Genomic DNA, 23,221 nt, shown 5'->3' with positions numbered 1-23,221 from the left:
CCCTAATGACTCATTTTCAAGTTTGATTCAGGGATCAGCAGTTACAATTAGGTTACTAGAACAATCACATCTGCAAGATCTCAGGGATCTATAATCCTTACACTATGCTTTCAAGAGTATGTTAACTTAATTCCTTTGAACAAAGGAATAAACTCCAGAGCGAGTTTGCAAGTTTCCCCCACCGTCATTCACTCTGTCAGAAGTTTTCACGCTAAATTAAGCAGTTTGGAAAAAGTCTAGTCTTCACAAAACTAGTGGAAAAAAAAAAAGCTTTCACTTGCATTGAGCTATTTTTACTCTCTAAGCTTTGAGTATAGTTTTGTTATCCGTCACAACTACTGTTAAAAATCTGTGCAGAAGTAGTAACTTCTGGAAGAGGTCACTGTAACAGAAAAGAAATTTTTAGTAATAAAACTGCCCTAAAATAAATAAGCAGATGATATTACGTGAGAAGAAAGAGAGGAGAGGGTAGTGGAGAAGCAGTGACTAAAACTTGGTGAGGTTGGGGCAGGGAGGGGGAGGAAGATATAAAATGCTACCTACATTTAATAAAAAGCCCTAATTCATTTTTTAAATCCTAGATGGAAGGAGAACTTCAGTCTGAAGTAGTGTGGGTGGAACTTACCATAAAGTGATCCAGGACTGACAGCTATGAACTGCCCCAACTGTATCCATAAGAGGATGAAGCAACTCATTAATAACGGATTGGTGGATATGGGAATGATAAACACTACTATACCTAGAATTGCAGGTACAGATTAGGGGGAGAAAGAAAGAGAAAGTTAGAAAATACTACGCAGGAAATACAGTCAGCTCAACGGTCCTGCATTCCTGACTTCCTTATTATTCTCAGAGAGGTTAACCGTAAGTAGTCACTGACTGTTTCAACTGAATTTTGTTAACAAGAACAGCTCTTATTCAAGCACAGAATGTGTACCACTAGGCATCATCCAAAGTGTAAAGCATGAAGCAAAATATCTCACTGTTACAGTGTGTAAACAACTCAACAGGAAAACGTACACAAAAGTAAACTTAATCATTATTTAGTTTTAGATTCCACTACCATTTATAGATTAAAAGCAACAGGGACAGAGAAGAAATAATGGTATCTTCAACTGTTTCCATAACAGAACACGATCTTTGGGCACCATCAAGGCAAAGACCAAAGCTCAGCTAGCTTGATATGTTAAGAAATCCTCCTGTGATGGCATTTTTCAATTAATACATTCTATCAGAAAAAATGAATAGGATCACTCTTAAAATAAAGGATGATGTACCTTGCTATGAACCTTACCTTGAAAGGTTTGTCCCCACTGTGTGTCAGCATATGCCTCTGCAACCAACTTTGACTTGTTGAAGGTGTATTATATACTTTGCAACCTTTCCACAAGCAAACAAACACCTAATAAAGTAAAAACGTGGTAAGTTTACGTAAGTCAAAGAAAACAGAAAAAATTTCAAAAGTAGATTAGCAAAGAAGCCTGTTTCCACAATACAAATTAGTTCAAAGAATTTTGAAACCACCATTTATTTTGCATCACACTTCTCGTTTCACCAAGGCAAAAATAATTGCAACCACAAGTATTTAAAAAAAAAAAACAACAACAGGTCAGTGAAACAAATGTCAAAAGCCAAAAGATGCTTCAGATAAACACAATCAAAAAGCCACAACATCCAGCCACAGTTTGTGTTTGTACCGCATATCAGTATCAGAGATATTGAGATAGAAAATATGTAAGCGATAAAATTTACGTTTTACGGATAGCGAAGATAGAAAGATGATTTATGCTCATAAGCAAGTAATGATTTCATTCTTTGAGAATGGCAAAGTCTTAAAATCCAATTATTTAAATATCAGTTTTATCGTATGGAATACTTGATACCCCTAGTTAAGGCCTTCCACTCCCTTCCTGATGAAGAAAGGGAAAATTTTTCATAGGATTCAAAACCTACAGGTGTTTGGCTATTCCGGTATACAGATTAGTCACATGCACAATAGTGCATTAAAGGGTAGAACTTACTCATGCTGCTTTTCTCTCTCCTCTCATTGTGTCTATCTATAACCTAGAGAATAAAAAAGCTCAATGAACTTGGCTTTCATTAGAATTTCCTCAACAAGTCTGAGGGCGGAAGGGAGGAGGAAGGGATACAGCCCTGATTTTTAGCAGCAGAATACAGTCCCCAGGAATAGCATTGTCCAATATACTTTCAGAATACCTTTCAGACCTGCAGGGAATTAATTGAATTTGAGCTTCTTGTTCTCTTTCAGAAAGAAAAAAAAAAGAATCATCAAAAGACTGTACTTTCAAAACAAAAGAACAGCCAGACGAGCGTGCGATGTGCTTGCTATATAACAGACAGACACCTCAACTTACTAAAGCAAAGCTTGAAAACCATGCATGCCTGTATGACTGATCAAGGTCTCCTGACCGATAAGGCCCAACTGAGGTTTTAGTGTCTGCTGCTCATCAGTTTTAAGATCCCCCTGCAGCCACAGAACTGAAGTCTGAGATTCCTGTCAGTACAACAGCTACATAACTATCTCAAAATTTCCACCATCAACAGCAAACTGCAGAGCACTCAAAGGAGAACAACAGATAGTTGAAATGCAATCCCCTCAAAAAAACATGCACTTGGTTTTACAACAACCTCCCAGAAACCCTAGCAAGGCTTCTTGTGACCACCTGTCTAAAATCTGAACCCAAAATATTTCTGACAAAGTATTTCAGAAAAGTAAAATTATTTCATTACAGTCTCCTGGGCTCTTCATTGTTCTGGTTCGGGCTTCCTGGGCTGGTTTGGAGCCATTATCTCAATATTAGGTTGAAAAAAATACATTATAACCATACAAGCAAGCTTATCACTTTGCTTTTAAGTTCTCAAGAAGCAGATACTACAACTACTTTCCTTCAAATTTATAGTCACTCAGTTGAGTAGTATCTGAAATCCTACCAAAACCACATGATCTCTAACAACACTTAAACACCTCGCCAGCAGGTGGCAGACAAATCCTTGAAACCAAACAGCCAGCATCAGTCCCTTTCCACAGCATCTATTGGAAGAACTTTTTGAAAAAGAAACCAACTCCACCACTGGGAATAAAAGTGTGAACTGAGGGCAACGCTCAGGCGCTTGTTTGATGCTTCCAACAACTGTCTCATTCAGAAAGACAAAACACAGTCTAACATTTTCAATGTGAAAATACCCACAAATCATGCCACACAATGTGAATGAGCAGAAGAACAGTACAAAAAAATCTGGAAAAATCTTCCAATCCCTTTTTAAGAAATTAAAAGGGGTTACAGATGGGACAAAGGTCATGCAGTTACGTTGACAGCCCCCAGGATACTGATACACCTCATCCATTTAATTGTCTTATACAGGATTCACATAATACTTCTATAGAACTGTGAATAGAACTACTGAAATCTATCTCACGAGTGACTAAAAAGCTAGCTCACTAGCTGGATGATTCTGCCTAAAGCTTGGACTTGAAAAAGAGTCACTAAATATCAAGCTGGAAGTTCAGTCATACCAAATAACATTAGCTAAATGCAACCAGTGAGTCACACCTGTCACAGTGACACAATTACATAGGAAACTATATAATGTGATGCAAATTTGCATCTTATTTAAGGCTCCTTAAGATAATACGTAATTACCTAACATTTGACATATTCACATCTTAAAGAAGCAGCAAGACAGAAGTTGAAGATAAAGATTATTCCAGGTTAAGAGTTGGTATTAGCTGTCCAAAAAGTTAGACATGCAACATATAGCACTGAAAGCAGACTGCTTGTGTTTGATTTAAAGGTAGTTTACCTGAAATATTCCAGGCGTTAAAGGTAATTTAGGAGGCTGGGAAGCAGGGAGTTAAGTACAGAATTGAAATTACGCTATTTGGAGAGGTGTTAAAACATTAAAATTGTGAAACCAACCTAAACTGCACCACTTGACCAGGTATTAGACCAAAAGATGTATGCTCATATATGTACCTCAATTTAAAAAATAATACTAGATGCAGTTATATTGAAGGTATAACATCCAAAGACCTGCTGTCAGTACTACAAACAGAACTGTTTTGGTAAGACTTTGTACTCCCAAGATGACCAGTTTTACATCTGCCCTATAACATATTCTGTTTATATATTATTTCTAATAAAACTCTATCTGTAAAAATAATCATGATATAACTTTGCCTGAGTTAATACGCAGAAGCACATACACTAAAAGTTGTAAGAAAATGAATTCCAAGTATAAGCACTTAAAAACAGCATCCTCAGGATGCTGAGAAATTAGCAAATCTATCAAATATCCAGTAAGTTTGAATATTTCATTAGGAACATACTATATTCTTAAAGGTAGACATTCAATCAAAACCACAGAATACCAAATCAAGTGTGTTATGGAAAACACAGCAGCTGAATGCCTAGTGCCACACCACTGAGGACCCAGTATCAGTTGCCAGTAGCTAAACAACTGATACTTTATAACATAAAACATAAAATTTACTACTGTCACCACAGAATAAAACAACAGTAAGAAAGAGGGAGGAAAAAAATTAACACCAACCCCTCCTCGTTGACCATCCACATGTATGGAACGAATATGATCTGCCAAATCCGGGCTGGAGCTGAAGCAAGCATGGCAGTGGTCCCAACAACAGTTGTAAGCGATGCTTTTTGCAGAGGAGGCAGGAACTCCTTGCCCATTCATCATTACTGGAGTTGAACGCCCACTGGAAATTGTGCTATCTACATCCATAATAGTGCTGCTTATGCTGTAAGAAAAGGAGAATGTTTGTATTTGTTACACATTGATGGAACATATAAAAACTGTAGCTCTTTAGGGCTTTGCATCAGATTCATTTAGACAGGTTAAAAAGAAGACTTTAAACTTATTTATTATGGCTCATCACCTTAAGTAAAGTAAAATATTCAGTCAGGGCATAACCACTATCACTCCATAGTATAACTTCTTCTGGACACTGTCAACAAAAGGGAGAGCTGGAAAACTTTCCTCCCATTCACTGACCTGTGAGAAAATTTTGTGTTAACATGGTTATTTTTAAACTACGTCAGTCATTCATTGTTTTTGCTAAGCATAGTGTTTACCAGACGTATATCTAGACCAGCATCCACAACTAACACTAAAGCCTTAAAAATAATACAGAAGTGAAGTTTTACAGAATGTTTAAGAGACTCCTGCACTTAACTCCAAGGCCCAGCAGCATGTCTATCACATGCGTAATCTAAACTACTGTGGTTTTTTTTTGCCTTTTGAAACTTTGCAGGGTCATTTTTGTCAGCTGTTCTGCTCTGTATCTCGGCAGAAAAAAAAAAAGCGTGGAGTACTCTTTTCATATTAAGGCAAAAAGCACAGAGATAGATATTGTTCCTGGATAAAAATTAAATAACTACTGACATAACTTTTTTTTCAAACCTTGTAAACTTGCTCGTTGCCTTTTAGAACCCTTCATGTTTCTGTCTTCCACAAAGTCATAGAACTAAAGAACAGCTCTTCTCTGATAGGACCTCAGGAGGTCGGTTGGTCCAATTTGCTGCTCAAACAGGACCAAGTGAGATCAGGTTGCTCATAGTCTCATACAGTTAAGTTTTTAATGGATGTTTTCAAAGGTTGGAGCTTCTGCTGCCTTTCTGAACAGTTTTTCCACTGTCTGATTAACCTCATTGTGGGAAGAGGGAAAAATTTCCCAATGTCTCATCAGAATTTCCAGTAAAGAAAAATAACAGATTCCCTTTGCAATGCTTTCCCATTAAGATTTAGTTTTAACTACCCCGAATAATTTGGTTTCATGAGCAAACTCTGATCTGGAAGAGAGAGTTACCAGTAACGTAACACTTTGGAAAATGCTGATTACCACAACCCAGACAACCTTTTGAAATTGTCTTCCAACCCATTATTCTCCTTATATCATTAAAACTGGAAAGTTATTCTTAGGCTTTTGTTTTCCAAGTTAATCCAAATGAGAAAGTTTTAGAGACCCTGTCAACGGGTTTGGGTCTTAACAGAAGCCTATCAAAAATTAACTTGCTAAGTATTATACAAATACCATGCTTTATTTTTGATTTTCAAAAAAAGGTCTAACAATTTACAAGGCATGCCTTCTCTCAGTGAAAGCCATACTGGCACTTTCCTGCTACAGAGCATTTTTCCATGTGCCCACGATTATTCTCTTCCATTTTCCATATCCTGAATACACCCAGCTTTCCATGCCCCACCTGCCGCCCCACCTTCTTTCTTCTGCACTACAAAAAGTAGTCTTGGTTCCTTTCATAATGTAAATTCACAATCTGTGACTAGTGATAAAGCAAAGGTGGCCAACAGAAGCCTACAGATGTGGTTTTGAATCTGTTCCATATTTGTATTTCCCCAAAAGCCTGTTTTATAATCACCAGAAACGTCCAAAAAAAAAAATGCAACTAGCACCGAGTTGAAGCTACAGTCCTAACAGCCACTAACTGCAAACCACTGGATACAGGCATTAGTATCTTTCTAAGAAATTGCCATGCTTTAAGTGTAAAATACGTTGCATTCAATCCCTGTTTTTCCCCCATGCCAGGCCCACTACAACAGATGCACCAAGGAACTGACGTTCCTTCCTCAGCTGATACCTATGCCAAAAATTACTCCTGAAAGTAAAATCAAGTTATGGAAGCAAAATCTACCAATGGGATGAAAAAGACAGTTATATAAATAACTTAATGCAGCTCCCACACACCTGAGTTCTAGTTACCCAAATAGTTTCCACAAAATCAGCTTTCAGCAGCAGCTTTGAACCCAGACAAGATGACACAGCCCGACCGCTTCTGTTGAACAAAGTAGCGTTACACTGATCAATGGTTCCAACAGGAAGTCGCTTAATGAAGGCTGGTGAGGCACTACAGACACACTGCTCCTACGATAGCCCTCTCTGATCGTTTCAAGTGAATAAAGAGCCCTCACTGTCTCATGGCTGAAAGGTACCAACGTATGGGATTCGATCAACATTTTATGCAAGAGCTCAAACTTCCAAGCTATTTACTGTCAGTTCATGTTTCACTGACAGCATTACTACTATTCCCCAAAACCCCACAAACAGGCATATTGCAAAAAGACTAAGCAGCAACGCAGTGCTGGTGACCACAAGGACAGTCTAAGACTGGTTATTCAGCTTAGTTCTAAGGGTTCCCTGCTTTTAAAGCTTGGTCTTGAGTGGGAAAGCAATCAGAAAGCACAGCCCAGTACAAGTTCTGTGAAGGATGGGTGCATGCACGTCTGCATGTGTGGTTTCATTAGTTCACAGGCATGCAGCACAATTAATTTCTAAGCTGCTATGAAAAAAATCATTGATCAACTTGTAGCATGAGAGAGTTTATTTCATATTATAAGTGCAATGCAACATACACTGACCTCCTCAAAACCACAAGTCTACGTTTTTACAGCTCAGGAAATGCAGATACTCAGGCTTTTTTTTTTTCCTTCAATATGCTATCCTACTTGTAGAAAATTATTCTTATTTTTGGAGAAAAATATGTAAAAGTTGGAACTAGTAATAACAATCCAGCCAACAACACAATGGGTAGGTTTATTAATGACAGGAGAAACCAGTAACACTTAGAGAGCCAATCTGGTTGTAACGGTTTAAGTGTTTGCTTAGTTTAGTTCTAACAGCCTAAGTGCTTGCTAAAGGCTAATATTTGCGTTGCATCCCTGGAGGTTTTTAAGAGACGTGTGGATGTGCAGCAAAGGGACATGGTTTAGCAGCAGGACTCCGTAGGTCAGGCTGTCGGTTGGACTGATGTTGAAGGTCTTTTCCAATCTAGATTATTCGATGACTCTGTGATTAAAATTTAATATTAGAGCAACTGGAATAAAAAGATTGCCCACAGCATTTAAAATAAGAGGTAATGTACAGAATTTCTTGGAAGCAAAGGATGAAGTGTTACACTGGACCATGCTTCTATAGTCTAATCAAGAGATACGAAAAATTAAAAATAGGTAACTGAAATCCAGATGAGTGATAATATGTCAGTATTTAACAGAACTCCTTCCTTTCTTCTAGTTTGCTTAACCAAGACATTAGAAGTGCAGATGAATATTGCTGTAACAGAACCTACTATAGAAATAGGTAAATTGCTTATAAAACAAAATGACCAGGGGTCACACAACAGGAGATCGCCATTCTCTGATTGTTCTTCTGACACATTCCCATAAAATGCAAGAAACTTGCTACTCTAATATATTCCTTTTCAAGAAATAACCAAATTTTTAAAAGTATGTTTTTTTTTTCCCCTCCAGAAGCAACCTATTGCAGGTCATCAGCCATCTAGTACTGCTGTACTCTAAGAACCTAGATTTTTTTTTTTTTGGGGGGGGGGGGGGGGGGGGGGGGGGGGGGGGGAGTAGGGTGGTCTTTCTCAGTGAGTTCTGGGACACCTGGGAAAGAGGTAAAGCCCATGAAGAGAATCCACGAAAGACCTAAAGACCAGCAACATCTGACATGTTGTGTACAGCTCAAGCATGTGTACATTTTCTCTAGTAGGCTATATGCTGAGAAAGTATCAAGAAGCTTTTCACAGAAAAGTTCACAGCCTATATGTCGTCAGAGAAGACACTTGACTTGGAAGGTCACTTGCTCTTCAATTGCCATTTCAAGATGAAGGAGAAAAATGATGGTAGGTTTCATAATCGGAACAGTGGCTGCTCCTGAAGTCTGTCAAGAACTCGCTGCAATGCTTTTTGCTAGATCTGCTGATTTACCTACCCACTGTGTCACTCCTCTGGATTTCAGAAAGGACACGAGAGCAGGACGCTCAAGTGGGTAAGATGTATGCACACATTCCAACATTTTATCTAGCCCTCTTGAGTCTTTTCTCAGCCTGAAGCATGGCAACCCGGCCCAAACAGGGCTGGACTACTACGGCGGTGTCCGTGTATCTTTCAATCTCTGAATAGGAGATTTCCAATCTAATCTGACACTATCTGCTTAGCACAACCCGAGGAAAGGAAAAGTCCTGTAACAAAAGGGAAGGTAATAATAGAAAGTACATCTCCTGCTCTGCTTTCCCATCTGAAATCTGCACCTCCAAATGAGGAACTAATAATATGCATCAAAAAGAGAACATAGAAAACTAATGAAAGCAGAGACATTCTGGAAAACTACAGATTAAAAAACTATATATATCGAAACATATTTTAGCTAAATAATTTAAAGCAAGCTTTCCCTTGCCACCCCACCCCCCCAGTCCTTTTTCCCCAGCCAGGAGATCTGTTTAAATCCTGACTGCCACTATCAAAGCAGAATGACACTAGTCGAACTTAAGCGCTTGTGGCATTCCCCTATTGCTAGTGACAGACAGGTCTGGGTTTGCTCCCAAGCTGTAAGCAGGCTCCAGCTCTATTGTAATGGATCTATAGACCATAGCCTGATGAAGAACATTAGACATTTGAGTTTCAGAGAGTTCAACTCAGAGGTCATCCCAAACAATAGAGCATCAAAAACAGTCACTGCTGGAGAGAGCCTGCATACACAATAGCTGTTTTTAAGAAGCACCATTCAAACGACTGACTAATTACTAAAATTTAAAACTGTTACAGCAAGCACAACAACATAGTCTTCCAGTTTGTTATTCCCCACTTTCATCCTAATCCAAGCATCAGAATCAACCTGAAAAAAAAAAAGTGAGATTTTTAGGACCGAATGCCATTCCAAAACACCTACTAAACCACTACCTAATTTTTACCAAGCCTGTAAACACTGGCAAACAATGCCTTCCTTCCAGGTACAGCAAGGTAGAACTGAAAATACAGTCTTCTCAGAAGAGCTGGACCTTTTCCTCTTTTCCGATTTTTCCTATATTAAGATCAACAGCTTTGAAATGAAACTGACATTTAAAGTGCATTCATTAAGCAACACAATTCATGTAAGCTTAAGTAGAGGAATCATTACCTCAAAGGCAGTTTGAGGTCTTATTTTTACATTTTACCTCTAGCTAAAAATAATCACCTTGATAATGAGGATGTATTAAGATTTTTTTCTTAACCATCACTTTCATGTTAAAACATTAGTTACCTGCATAGCCTATGGTGTATGTGAACCAAATGCATCTTGCTGCTTAAATCCAGTCCAAACTGTATTTAGAAACAATCCTGAAACTAAAGCCTTAGCAAGAGTAGCTTAAAAACTTGCTACAAGTTAGCAGCCATTTCTACCTTATAGAGAGAGAATACACACAGAAAGTTCTTTAAGCATTTTCAGTCCTGGCTTGTTATTCTCCTTTAAGGATTTGAGTGAAATTAAGCCATTGTTGGAGTCGCGTAAGTACAAGTATTCCCTTTGAGGAAAGAAAAAAAAAAAACACTCCAAATTCTTCCCAACTTAAGACGCTCAAGTTTCCAACCACTTAGCTTACCACATTCACATTTGGGTACTAACTGCTGTGTACAGTTAAACGTGAATGAAAATATAACAAGCCTGTGATCTAATGCATTCAAGAAAATGGTGTATTGCACATCATTCCTGACATATACTTAGCTCCCCGAGGAGATTGATTTCCTCACTACTGCAAGTAATCCCTTCCATTGAATTTAATGAATGAAGTGTCCCAATTTTTTTCTTTCCCTGTTTTTTTAATCTTCCAGAACGACAGTAGGAGTCCAGAAAGAGTATCGATAAAAAAAAGAAGCAAGAACAGCATAATTGCATTTTTACTTTCCATGAACCCCCATTAGACACTGGGAACTTCAAGAAATAGTAGAGCCAGGCACCAAACACATGCACAAAATCTCAACTAATTTACTATTATATTTTTAATGTCTGCTAGACATACTCCCTCTAAACCTTAACTGAAGTAACCTTCCCTCTGGCAAAATTCAGACCTAACAGATGGGCCTTATACCATGCCCTTGAGGGTCAACAAACAGTAGTTCAGCCTGATCAACAGGAGCTCATTGCAGAGCTACAGTACCTCCACTGAGAATGCTCAGCTTCCAGTCCCCAGATGTTTCGTATGTCAGCAGAGGACCCAGATAATTTCAGCTAACACCAAGGGAAATGACTTGACAGATCCTATAATAAATAAACTCATCTTGTAATGGAACAAATTTAAAACCAACATAGACTTCAGGGAACATACACTGCAGCATTGCTAAAACAACTGCAGAATAGCCATCAAGATGCACTAAATGTGACTGATGAATCTTTTAAAACAGTTTCTTCTAAACTACACAGTGATGAAGTCATAAAGCATCAAATCCACAGAAGACTGCCTCTGACTAGATAAAAGCATAATTAACATTCAAGAATCCAAATACTGTCAACCTCACTGGAAGTAGGTGGCTATTTTAAAGATAAAAAAATACCATGCTAGTTTCTTTAGCTTTCCCTAGCTTGTGAAATATCTTGTTATTTGCACGAAGCTTCAGCTGTTTTGTTCCAATTCATATGAGATAAACTTAAGGAGACTGAACTGAACACTCAAGAAACTTAGAATAATGGAAAAGTCATGAATGACAGGCATTTCTTACAACAACTTCAAGGGTTAAAACCTAGAACTCCTACAGAAAAGCTTTTACAACATGGAAGACCAAATCACAGTTAGGTACTAATCCCCACACAAAACAAACAGCACCAATCCCAATCATTCAATTACAAATGCCAATTCAAAACAGAACAAAAATTGAAAGGAAAAAAAAATGACTTGCCTAGTGACACACCTGAGTACTACATAATCTTCATTTCACCAGGACAAGTCAAGAGTGAAAAGAAACATGTCACAAGTTACCTCATTTCTCTATTCCTTTTCAAGGCAGGGTGTAGAAGTCTGGGACACAGCTCAGACCAACAGTTCCACAAAAACTGCAGGCCACCTAGCAATTTTTCAGCTTTTTGAAGCCACCAAGTTCAAAGTGATTTACACTTATTATTTCCTATAGAATTCCTATGTAATCAATGGACAGGTGAAGATAAATCCTCTAAGTATGAAAGTGATTACATGATGAACCCTGAGCTCCCATCCTTCATAGGATACATCTGTCCTGCATCTGCCCTAAGATTTTATTTTTTATATAAATCTCTATCACTTCCAAACATAGGAGCAGCTATATATATTCTCCAAGCATCACCACATGATTAACTTTTGCTTCTTCATGCTCTGCTCAACAACAGGAACTGCAGAGCAAAGCTGTCAAAAACTGAAGTAGGACAAACATTGTTCAAAGGAGCTAACAATTTCAGCTGTAAATACCAGAAATGGCTAAATTAGCTCTGACATTAAAGCAGAGAAAGAATAAATACGGCTTTGCATTAAGATTTAACTTTTGCTGACTTTGAATGAATATCAAGTAAACTTTACTACCAACCTCTTCACAGTGTTACTATCAGAACATCAACATCATGATTACCAGTATTTAATAAAATGCAGTTCACTTTGCTTTATGGTCTCCAAATGAACATGTCAATTTAAAAGTGAGATTAAAGCAGATCTAAAGAAAAAAGGAGAGCTCACAAAACATGAGCAACCACTATGAGCCAGCAACAGAGCGAAGAACTTGCCTGATCTTTTTTTGTTCCCTTTTCCACCCTCGGCAAGTTCAGTAATTTATGATATATCTACATTAGTAACACACATTTCTACTACTAAATTTGCAGGATTATCGATTTAACTCCCCAAATCAAACGTTTGTGTTCCACAAGCAAAAACAGCTCCCCTTATTTTAATGGATGTAGTTTAACTGCAACATTAAAATGTTATGATGGTTTGGAGCTCCTGGAGGCTGTTTTTTTTTTGTTGTTGTTGTTTTTTCTCCATTTATTCAGCAAGTAATCCAAAGAGAATCTTCAAAATTGAAATAGCTTAATCTACCTACATTTCTGAGAAGCTTTCCTATCGATTTTCCTTAGAACACATCCAAAACCATTTCATGACTGATAATGATCAGTTTCTGAATTCAAAAAAAGCTACCAGAAGAAAAAAATAGCACATGGAGATAAACCATCATCAAAACAAAAACGGATTGCAGAATACTAAATGGTTGCAAAAGAATAAGATTGTTCATATGGCAATAAGAGAGTATCTGGCTGAAAACAAGGCAGAATTACATGAAGTAAAAGTCCACTACCATGTTTTAAGCACTTAAGAACTTGTGCTTCTGAGTCATTTAGGCTTTTTGTTTGTTTGTTTTTAACTCAAACCTATGTTCACACAGATGAAGTTATTCTAACACAAGTTTTTCCAAACGAACAAGGCTTAAGCGTTCTGCAGCCTTGAGTCCTGCGTGCAGTTTTGGGTGCCACGGTATAAGAAAGATCTAAAACTGTAAGTGTCCAAAGGAGGGCTACAAATATGGTGAAGGGTCTGCAGGGGAAGACATAGGAGGAGCAGCTGCAATCCCTTGGTTTGTTCAGCCCCAAGCAGAGCAGGCTGAGGGGAGGCCTCATGGCGGCCTGCAGCTCCCTCACGAGGGGAGCGGAGGGGCAGGCGCTGAGCTCTGCTCTCTGGGGGCAGCGACAGGACCCGAGGGAATGGCACGGAGCTGGGACAGGGGAGGGTCAGGCTGGGTGTTAGGGAAAGGTTCTGCACCCAGAGGGTGGTCGGGCACTGGGACAGGCTCCCCAGGGCAGTGGTCATGGCACCGAGCCTGCCAGAGTTCAAGAAGCATTTGAACAACACTGTCAGACATAAGGTCTGGTTTTTGGGCGGTCCTGTGTGGAGCCAGAACTCAGACTCCACGATCCTTGTGGGTCTCTTCCAACTCAGGATATTCCATGATTCTATAATGCTATAAATCAATCTTAAAAACAAGTCTGGAAAACTTGAGTATCTGTAGATTACTAAGAAATCTACATAGTGGAAAACAAGAAGTCAGGGAGATAGTTTTATTTAGTGTGACTACTGGTAATATTAAAATTTGTTTTGAAGTTTTTTGAAGGAACAGCTAATTTTAGAGTAAAGCGATTTCTAGATTAGGTGTAAATACCTAGAAAAGGGAATAACACTACAAACATTTCAGTTTGATGGTATAAAACTGGGAGAAGATAGAAAAGTTCTTCAAGATAGAGAAATCAAAGAAACTTAAAATAACAAACATGTACAGGAAAAAAAACATGACTGAGAAAGCATGTTATGAATCACCACCCCTCTAGAGCTGTTTCCACTCTCTTGAATCACCTACTTTGATTATTTATATTGTCAGCCCCAGAATATTTGGGTTATGTATTAATTTAACAAAACCAGTTTATCACCTGAGCTGTAGCATACAGAGGAACAGATAATATTATAAGGAAACTTGGAACGCAAAGTCTCAGAAGAGCACTGACAAACTACAGCAGGTTAAATGTGCATGCCTTGTGATACAACAGCAAACAGACTACATATGCAAAAGCATTACACAAATCAAGAAACTGTACCTGGTTCTGCCTTAAAGGTACAAATAACACTGACTTTCATTTCTGGGAAACAATTGATCTTCAACCTGATTATCACCTTCGAAACTCAGGGAACAGCAACATGTGCTTCATCATTTTAAATCTTCACTGAAATACAATCAGTAGTTAAAAAAAAAACCTGTCACTTCTTTTAGCATGCTTTCCATTCTAAGAACCACGATTAATACAAAGTGGAAATAAAAGCATTGGAAATAAAAACCTTCAGGTATAGTGTTAAGGAAATCCCACCATGTGTCACCATTACTTTCCCATTCACAGGATACCTATCCCCACTCCTGAACATCTAACTCAAAAAATAAGCAGAAGACAACCAGAAAAAGATGAAAGTCTCAGGAGACGCACCTCCCCCTCCAATTTCAGTTACAGTTGTTTGACTTAAGAAAAATACAGACAGACAGGACAGCCTTCTACGAAATAACAACTTCATACTTCAGTGAAAAGTTGCTACTTCTCAAGTATTAATCAGGCATCAAAAGCAGAGAAACCAGTGGAGTTTTACTTCTCTAACTCATTCAGTTCATAACAGAAAGGTCATAATTATGGTTTGATTCTGTTCCACTCGACACTAAATTAACAACTTGTATAATTTGTCTAATCTACAGTTTGGCATGCAAATCAGCCCCAGGAAATCTACCAAAGAAATGCAAAGAAATATTTTTATTTCAAAAAAAAAAGTTTACAATTCTGTTTACTATGTAATGAAAGTATTTCCTTAAGAACTTTTATATATGAAGCCTTACTTACAACACGAACTATAATGATCAAAGTAAGGACCTCACTGCAATTTTGCAGGGGAACTGGTAATTTGTACAAAATGCTGCATGGAACAACATTAATCTTAACAGTAAGTGAAGAATCTTTATATTGCATTCTTATTGAAGTATACTTAATAAATGATACTACCCCTAATATGTGATAATAATCTTGTCTTTTACAAGCCTCTAAACTCAGATCACTTAGGTTCACTTTACTGATACTTCACAAGCTTGTTTGGATTATAGCAGCCTTATAAAGTGCATCATGATGACTACATGACTTTCAAGATGGTATCAAATTAAATCTTTTGCTTTTATATAGCTATCGAATATCTTAGCATATGCCTCAAGTAATACTCTATTAAAGAAAGTATCCAGTACAACTATACAACTAATCAAGTGACGTTTAGCAAACGATAGTTAAAAAATTAAATTTTAGTGTAAAGAGAACCACAGAGAAGCAAATCAGACACGGAAAATGAAATCCCAGGTTGCCTTTTTTTTTTTTTTTTTTGGCATTTTACCACCATGAAGGGAAAAAAGCATACCGCATCTTGAGTGAGAGGCTGAAGATTTCTTTCACCAATGATTTATTTTTTAGTTTTGCAGAATCACAACCTGACAATTGTAAACATCACCTTAATGCATCACAAAACCAATGATAAATAGCAGGCATAACAGAAAATGAAATATAAACATTCCATAAGGAACATTTATCTGAACATGTTCATTTTCTAAATATCAACAACTCTAGACATTAAGCATATAAAATGATAAAAAGGAACCAGTTACATAGCTGGATAACAAAACAAAAAATCTCTGACTTGAAGAAGCTTCTAAAACTACCAGTTTTGGTTTTTTTAGCAAGGTTTTTTTTTTTTTTATAGCAACAGGGGTAATGGTGGAAAAAAAAAAAAAATCTGCTGCTTAAGGTAGGTAGATGGATTTACATTCCCACCAATTTCCCTGAAATTACTTGGCTCCTCTATGGCAGGCACTGATTTTTCACTTCTTTCAGGTTAAGCTCGCACTTTTTCCTCAGGCTATTAGGTATAATTCACTCCCTATCATACAAGAAAGTTTTCTGCATGCATCTCACTTTTTCCCCTTGCTGGAAACCCCTATTCCAACCTCAAATGCTCTGTCTGCTCCCTTCTAAGCTATGTCCCCACTTTTCACCCAGTAACAGCCTGCACTACAACAACCACAACGCACTGGGGTCTCTTCCTCCCATACTGCCACATTCCACGTCAGCTCTGCATACTGCTTATTCCCCCACCATTATTCTCTAATTGGATAGTTAATTGGATATTGTTTTATTTCTGTTTTAATTTAAAAAAACATATAAAGCTATTGGAAAGATGTGCAGATCAGAGCTGCACTAACAGCAGCAATAATAGTATATTTTTACTGCATTACCCAAGAAGTTTGATCCGCAAGCAACTTCAGAAATGCACCTCACACTTTTCCCAAAGAGATGTTCAGGCTACATGCAATACGCAGCTTAACTGGAAAGTGTGTGTTGGGTGGGGAGGGCGTTGGAAATCAACGCAGCTCCTTCCACTACTGCCTAGGAAATCCCCTAAAGTTGCTCACCAATACAAATCTCACATTCAAAAGTTGCAAGACTTAATGGTGTCACAAAGTTAAGCAAAATGCACGTAGGCCTGTGTGAATGTACAAACCCAACATAACAGTCATACCAATTATCTCTTACACTGAATAGGAAATTATTTCTCAAAATTCTATGAAGTGTATTTAAATATTACTACAAACACAGTTCATTACAGCAAGCTCTTTCATCTAGTCCACAAAAAGACCTCATGTTAACCACTCAATTATACCAAGCAACAACTCCAGTAATAAAGATACTAGCTGTTTAAAGTTTGTGCTGTTTTGTCTTCCCATCAAAAGCTATTTTCTTCAGTGCCAGAAAGAACTGAGCATAACAATTACAGAAACAGCAGTTTTATTCTGCAATTTGAAAGCAAATAACAACAAATGCAGACAATACAAATATAATTTTCAGCAGAATTTTGAAATCTCATGTAATCTCCTATGCGGCCCACTATGACGCGTCAGTATGACACACACACTACAAAAATGGAACGACTTAACCACCTTACCATAAGTGTTAATGAATGATTCTTCACTTCCTGGATAGGAACAAGTGAGACTATGCAGCAGAGAGGCCTGAAGCACTTTTTAATCTGGTCACATGGACACATGAAGCATACCTATTAGTACCATATGCCTTCCTGATTATATTTCAGTTTTACTATTCTGCCATCATAAACATCACTCTTACAATTCATGTGTCACTGCCTAGCCTGCCTTGAAAATTACTCACTTTTGAAGGTTTAAAAACTAGATCTAATAAGAACTGCAATAAGAACTCTAAAGAACTAATATTTTTAAATCAGCGTGCATATTAGAACATTGACTATGCCTTCATTTTAAACAAGGTTAAAAAACTAAGGCTAGATTCTGGATTCTTCATCTCTTCATCTAAATCTCTTATTGTTCAATCTGTTAGTTTCACTCTGCCTTACTTCATTCTATAAAAAGAAGAAAAATCTTAAGCTATAAAATGAAGAACATAAAAATCTTAAGCATAAAAATGTTTATTATTAAAGAAAACCTTCCTTGAAATGGGCATTTTCAAGGCTGAGTGAAGAGCTGCTCACCTATTACACTGGGACAGAATATTTCTAGAAGCATTCTACAGGTCTAACGTGATTAAGATACTTAAGTTTCCTTTAATATTATTTTTAGTCGGGTTCTCCCAGAAAGCTGAGGCTTACGTTGTCACATCGTCAGTCCCTCCCAATAACTGATTTCAGGGGCGAATAACGATAGAGGTGAAAAGGCTGTTCTGTGAAAAAGACTGTGTCTGAGGAAGAGATTGCTGCATGGGTCCAGCAGCCACCTGTTAGGTTTGGCCTACCAGCTACTCAGCGAGCACTGGTACTTGGTCAGGAGAACAGCATGTGCACACCTCCGGTTGAAACATAATTTCAGTGCCTCTTACCTGGTCAGTAAGAGGAGGGAGCAAAGGATAAACTTCTAAAGAAGGCTAAAGATGATGTAAGCACAAAAGACCAGGGGTAACTTCTAAGCAAACTACAAGGCAAATTCACAAGGGTAAAAAAAAAAAAAAAAAAGCAACACAACAAAATAAGTAAAGCCATATGATATTTTAACTTCTGCTAAACATTTTACTACAATTGCAAAGTCTACCACTGCTCTCTAAATCAAACAACCTGGTAACAAAATTACTTCAGATTTAAATACACTTCCATAATAAGCTTTCAACCTAATAACATTTAAACAATTTCAGCAATCTAAGTGTTTGTAAGTAAATATTGTAGTTCAGCAGTAACTGCGCTGCAGACACACCTTCACTGCATTCATATCAGCTATTTAAACCCAAATCCCTGCATACACTTAGGTCTAGCTTTGCAGCCCAGTGATGAACTCAGCTACTTTTTTTTTTTAATAATCAACTGAATCATTATTTTTGCTTTTAAAGACATAGCAAAAGTTTCTCAGCACTGTAGAAAGATTACTTGCTCCAAAGGACGGTGTAGAAACGTATCCATCCTTTCAGCACTTGTCTGAAGTTAGAGAAAGGCACAAGAAAATTACCAGCATTCACATGCTGATAATAGCCTTAGTCCTAACTGTAAATCTGGAGGATAACTAGACCTGAATGCAGCCCATTATTAGTGAGACGGCTGATCTGACCTCACTCAAAAGTAGTAGGCAAACTTTTGCACAGTAATGGGAACATGGCATGGTTCCCAGGAAAAACCTGGGCCTGGTATCTCATTGATCTGTAATCGTTCCAGAATTATTGCACTGAACTCTCCCTACTGATACCACTGAGCTGAAAATGCCACCTGGTTATCCTAGATACCAGTTTGGGTTTTGCTTTTTTAGGGGGAGTGTGTGAGTGTGTGGGGGGGTTAAATCTGCTTTAACACAACATAAAGTCCATCTATGTACATGGGAAAAGCTAGTTAAAATTCACCCCAAGTTTTAGGGCATCAATATTTAACACATTTGTTTCTTGTACTTTTTTTCCAAATGCTTACAGATTTCCTAGAGTAACACACCAAATTATTTATTCTCTATTAGCAGATGACTCTCAACATACTCTCAAAACATTAGTATCAGAAGTAGCTGAACAGTAGCTACGTCTTGATTACATGCAAGCTTTCCTGTTCAGTTTTAGATGTAGTTTGTTTTGTAGTTCATACCACTAAAACAAATTTAAACAGACAACCCATTGATAATTAAAGAGAATGATAAAGGCTGTACATAGAGAGAGAGGAATTTGATCACTTAAGGAATTCAGGCGCTCTCACCACACCCTCTTATTCATTCAAATTTTCTAAAGAGGAAACAAGAAAAAAAAAATCCTAAGCCTAGGGGCATGATCTGAATGTTCGCAAACCTGCCTACACCAGGCAAATCTTTACCAAGTACACCCTTCTGCCACCTTCCTCTTGCTTAACCCAGGGACTGTGAATTCAAGCGTGTTAGCGCAACCTCCCTCTCTCCTCCCTCCCTCGGGTAATCTTGCTATACCACACTCTGTGAGACAACATGGCACTGAGTTTCTTAGGACTTCAGAGACAACAAGTTAGATTCTTCATTCAGGACACAGGTAGACAGCAGAGATCACAGACTGCTGTACAATATACTATTCATATAAAACATCACTTCACAGATAAAATATCATCCTCCAGTACTTACAGAATTTATACTTTAATTTAGCGCTGACCAAACCAATGAACGGTCAAGCCTTTAAGGAATTTAATACGTTATCACAAACCTGCATCTCCACCTCTACATCCAAACTGTTCCCAGTTTTCTGCACATTTCCTACCTTTTGCAACACTCTGCTTGTCTGATCATCTTAAAGATGTGCGTTATGCTCTCAGCAGCTGCTAAGGGGCAGCTATCATTTGTATCAGTAGGCCAAGTGACTTGGACTACACATAGCAAAAATAATAATGCAGTCTACCCCACACTGCAGCAAGGAGTGTACTCAAAACAATTTTTCTTTTTTTTTTTTTTTTATCATCAGAAATAAATGGCACTCTTGGTAGCATCGTTCTTTTCCTACCCAACTCAACAAGCAGGCTGTGAAACTACACTACAAAACTCCCTCTCCGCATCTCTGTTTTCAGCGTGGAAGTTCCAAGATGAAACTTCGCAAAGATTAAAACCAAAGACTCAGCCCTCACTTAAACCACTAAACACAAAGGGTCTCACTCGGCAGCTCAGTTTGCACCAACGCTACTGGAAAGGAGCGATGAAGAGTGCACACACAGATTTAATTGTGCCACTATAACATGAGAAGCATGAAAACAATGACAGAGAAAGAAATGTACAATAGGTCTGGAGCGCACAAGTAAAATGTAATGCGGTTGTTCTGCCAGAAAATCCATGCAACTAATTTCTATTATTTCCTTAACCTATAAATTGACAAGACTCAAAAAAGGTCAAGATTAGCATTGAATTTGATGAAAAAAAAAAAAAAGTTAACCTAAAATTCAACTATATACTTTTTGTTTCTCCAGAAATCTACTCCCATACTTACTGGATTTCAAGTAAAAAACTCAGCTTTCAAAAAAAAAAAATCACCTTCCTATCTTGCACAAGTTTGAAGGAAAGAAAACATAACGCCTGTGTGCCCTGAAGCCTCAGAAGTCAGGTGGAAACCAGAAGAACCATTTTTTTTCCCTCTCTTATGGCTTTCAGGCAATTACACAGTTTTGGGGAACTGACTCATGCGGGTTTTGTTTGTTTGTTTTTATCCCTTGAGGTTAGATCTAGTGATGTCACACTTCTGCACCATGGGTATTTCTATAGCCACACAGAATGTGACCTAACATATTTAAAGTATGTTTCTGAGCCAAAATATTTAATTCTTCATAATTAATAATGAAACTTTCTCAAGAAAAGTAACAGAATTGTTTGTACTAACTCACTCACTCTACAATGAAACCTGATACTTTCTTAATGCTAAACTGAAAAAAAAATAGAAGTTTCTTAAAGTATTTGAAAGGACTTACTAGCGAAGGGAGCAACAAAATTCTACTCCCACGCCCATTTTTCATTCTGTTTCCCGTTTGCCAAATAAATCGTATCACATGCACCCAAGAAAGCCACTAGCTAAGTCGTGTTCCTTGAAATGCTCGACTTCGTGGGCTAAATGAGCCCTGAAATGCAGAACTCAGCCATGTGTGAGAATTTGCTTGTGCCTTTCCACGAGAATCAAGCCGAAGTCATGGCAGAACAAGACACATACCTTCAGCATGTGGAAAGTGAAGGAATAACCTTTAAAATTTACTGAGTTCAGAATTCATCCAAAAAGGAGTCTGAGCCCCAAATTACTGAGCCCTGCTTAATCCAGCACATGCTAATCACCCGCGCGTGCTTAGTGCTGAAAGGCCGGTCCCTTTCCCTTTGGGTGCAGCGGGATTTTGCCCTAGGCGGGAGGGATTCCCACTCCCATTTGAGCCCGGAGGAGGCAGGACCCGTGCCCAGAACATCTCCCCCCTCCCCGCGCCAGGGCAGCCTGTCTGGGCGCATGGCACAACCCGCGGGGCTCCCGACAGCAGCTCCCAAAAACAGCACCGAGGCTGCTCGGGGAGGGGGGGGGAGCATCGCCCCGGGGACCCCTCGGGGACGCCGCCTCCACAGCCGGCGCTGCGAGGCGGGGAGGCCCCGCAGGACATGGCGCCCGGCGGCCTCCCGGCCCGGCCCGGCCCGGCCCGGCGCGGGCGGGCCCCGCACTGACCTGTCCTCCGAGTCCATGCGGCTCAGGGGCTCGCCGTCCGACGACATCTCCAGGCTGCCCCGCCGGCCCCCCGACGTGGCGCTGCAGCTGCTGCTGCCGCTGCCGCCGCCGGTGCCGGTGCCGTAGCCCTCGTCGCCGCCGCTGGACACGCTGCTGCTGCTGCTGCTGGAGGAGCTGGAGCTGCTCCCCCCGCCGCCTCCGCCGCCGCCTCCTCCGCCGCCGCCGCGGCCCAGCCCGGACTCCTGGCTGCCCCGGGGGCCCTTGGGCTCCTCCTTGGCGTCGGCCTCGCTGCTGCCGCCGGGGCTGAGCGAGCGGGTCTCGTCGCTGCAGCAGCCGCTGCTCGTACTGCCGCTGCTGCTCCCCACAAGGCTGCTCGCCTCCTCCTCGCCGCCTTCCTCCTCCTCCTCTTCCTCCTCCTCGTCTTCCTCCTCCTCCTCCTCCTCCTCCTCCTCTTCCTCGTCGTCCTCGTCCTCCCCGTCCCCGGCCTGGCTGGCGCTCTCCGGGCTGGGCTCCGACATGCTCTCCGCCTCGCCGTTCAGCACCAGCAGCGGCTCCGGCTCCGCGGCGGCCACCACCGACGACGACAAGGACGAAGGTGACGACGAGGAGCTGGCGGCGGCGGCAGCAGCGACGGCGGCAGCCGCCTCCTCCTCCTCGGCGGCCGCCGCCTGGCCGGGAAGCGGCCCCTCCGGCTCCGCCATGTCGCTGCGAGCGGCCGCCATGGCGCCTGCCAGTCGCTAAGAGCCGAGCGGGGCCGGGCGCGCGCGCGCGGCCGGCGGCGGGGGCGGGCGCGCGGCCCGGGCGCGCGTGCCCGGCGTGCGCGCGGCCGCGCGCGCTCGCTCCCTCTCCCTCACTCCCTCTCCCTCTCTCTTCCCCCCTCCCCCCACTCCCGCCCCGCGCCCTCCTCACCCGCACAATCGCGCGGCGGCGGCGTGAGCCGCAAAGAGGAGGGCCCGCAGCGCCGCCACCGCCGCACGCGCTACGGGAGGCGCCCGGGGACAAACAACGGGCGCAGGGCGGGGCGGCGGCGCCGCGCGGGGCGGGGCTGCGGGGAGGGGGGCGGTAACGGGCGGGGCGGCGCGAGCCAACGGCCCCAACGGCCGGTCCCGATGGCTCCCGTGTGGGACGGGGCGGGCCCGGGCTGGCTGCTGCGGTCTCGAGCCGGGGAGCTCTGGGCTGAGGGGAGGCTGAGGAGAGCGGGCG

General features: G+C 40.5%; 1 protein-coding gene across 3 annotated transcripts in view; it reads right to left on the bottom strand.

Moving 5' to 3' along the window:
* AEBP2 (AE binding protein 2) overlaps positions 1 to 22,846 on the bottom strand; it is a 55,491-nt gene extending 32,645 nt beyond the window's left edge. Inside the window, exons 1-3 of one of the 3 annotated variants that reach the window (XM_048048594.2) lie at positions 22,019 to 22,846; positions 4,573 to 4,780; positions 1,295 to 1,402 (exon numbers count right to left, since the gene is read on the bottom strand). In XM_048048594.2, coding sequence (XP_047904551.2) covers positions 1,295 to 1,402; positions 4,573 to 4,780; positions 22,019 to 22,740 — 1,038 coding nt within the window. In that variant the 5' untranslated portion in view covers positions 22,741 to 22,846. The remainder of the gene's footprint in view (positions 1 to 1,294; positions 1,403 to 4,572; positions 4,781 to 22,018) is intronic. The other 2 variants (XM_048048591.2, XM_048048592.2) reach the window with 2 other exon arrangements.
* Positions 22,847 to 23,221: the final 375 nt, after the last annotated feature.

This window comes from Anser cygnoides, chromosome 1 (genome assembly GCF_040182565.1).
Source record: "Anser cygnoides isolate HZ-2024a breed goose chromosome 1, Taihu_goose_T2T_genome, whole genome shotgun sequence".
In the NCBI taxonomy this organism is placed as follows: domain Eukaryota; kingdom Metazoa; phylum Chordata; class Aves; order Anseriformes; family Anatidae; genus Anser; species Anser cygnoides.
This window is presented reverse-complemented; position numbering and strand designations above follow the sequence as displayed.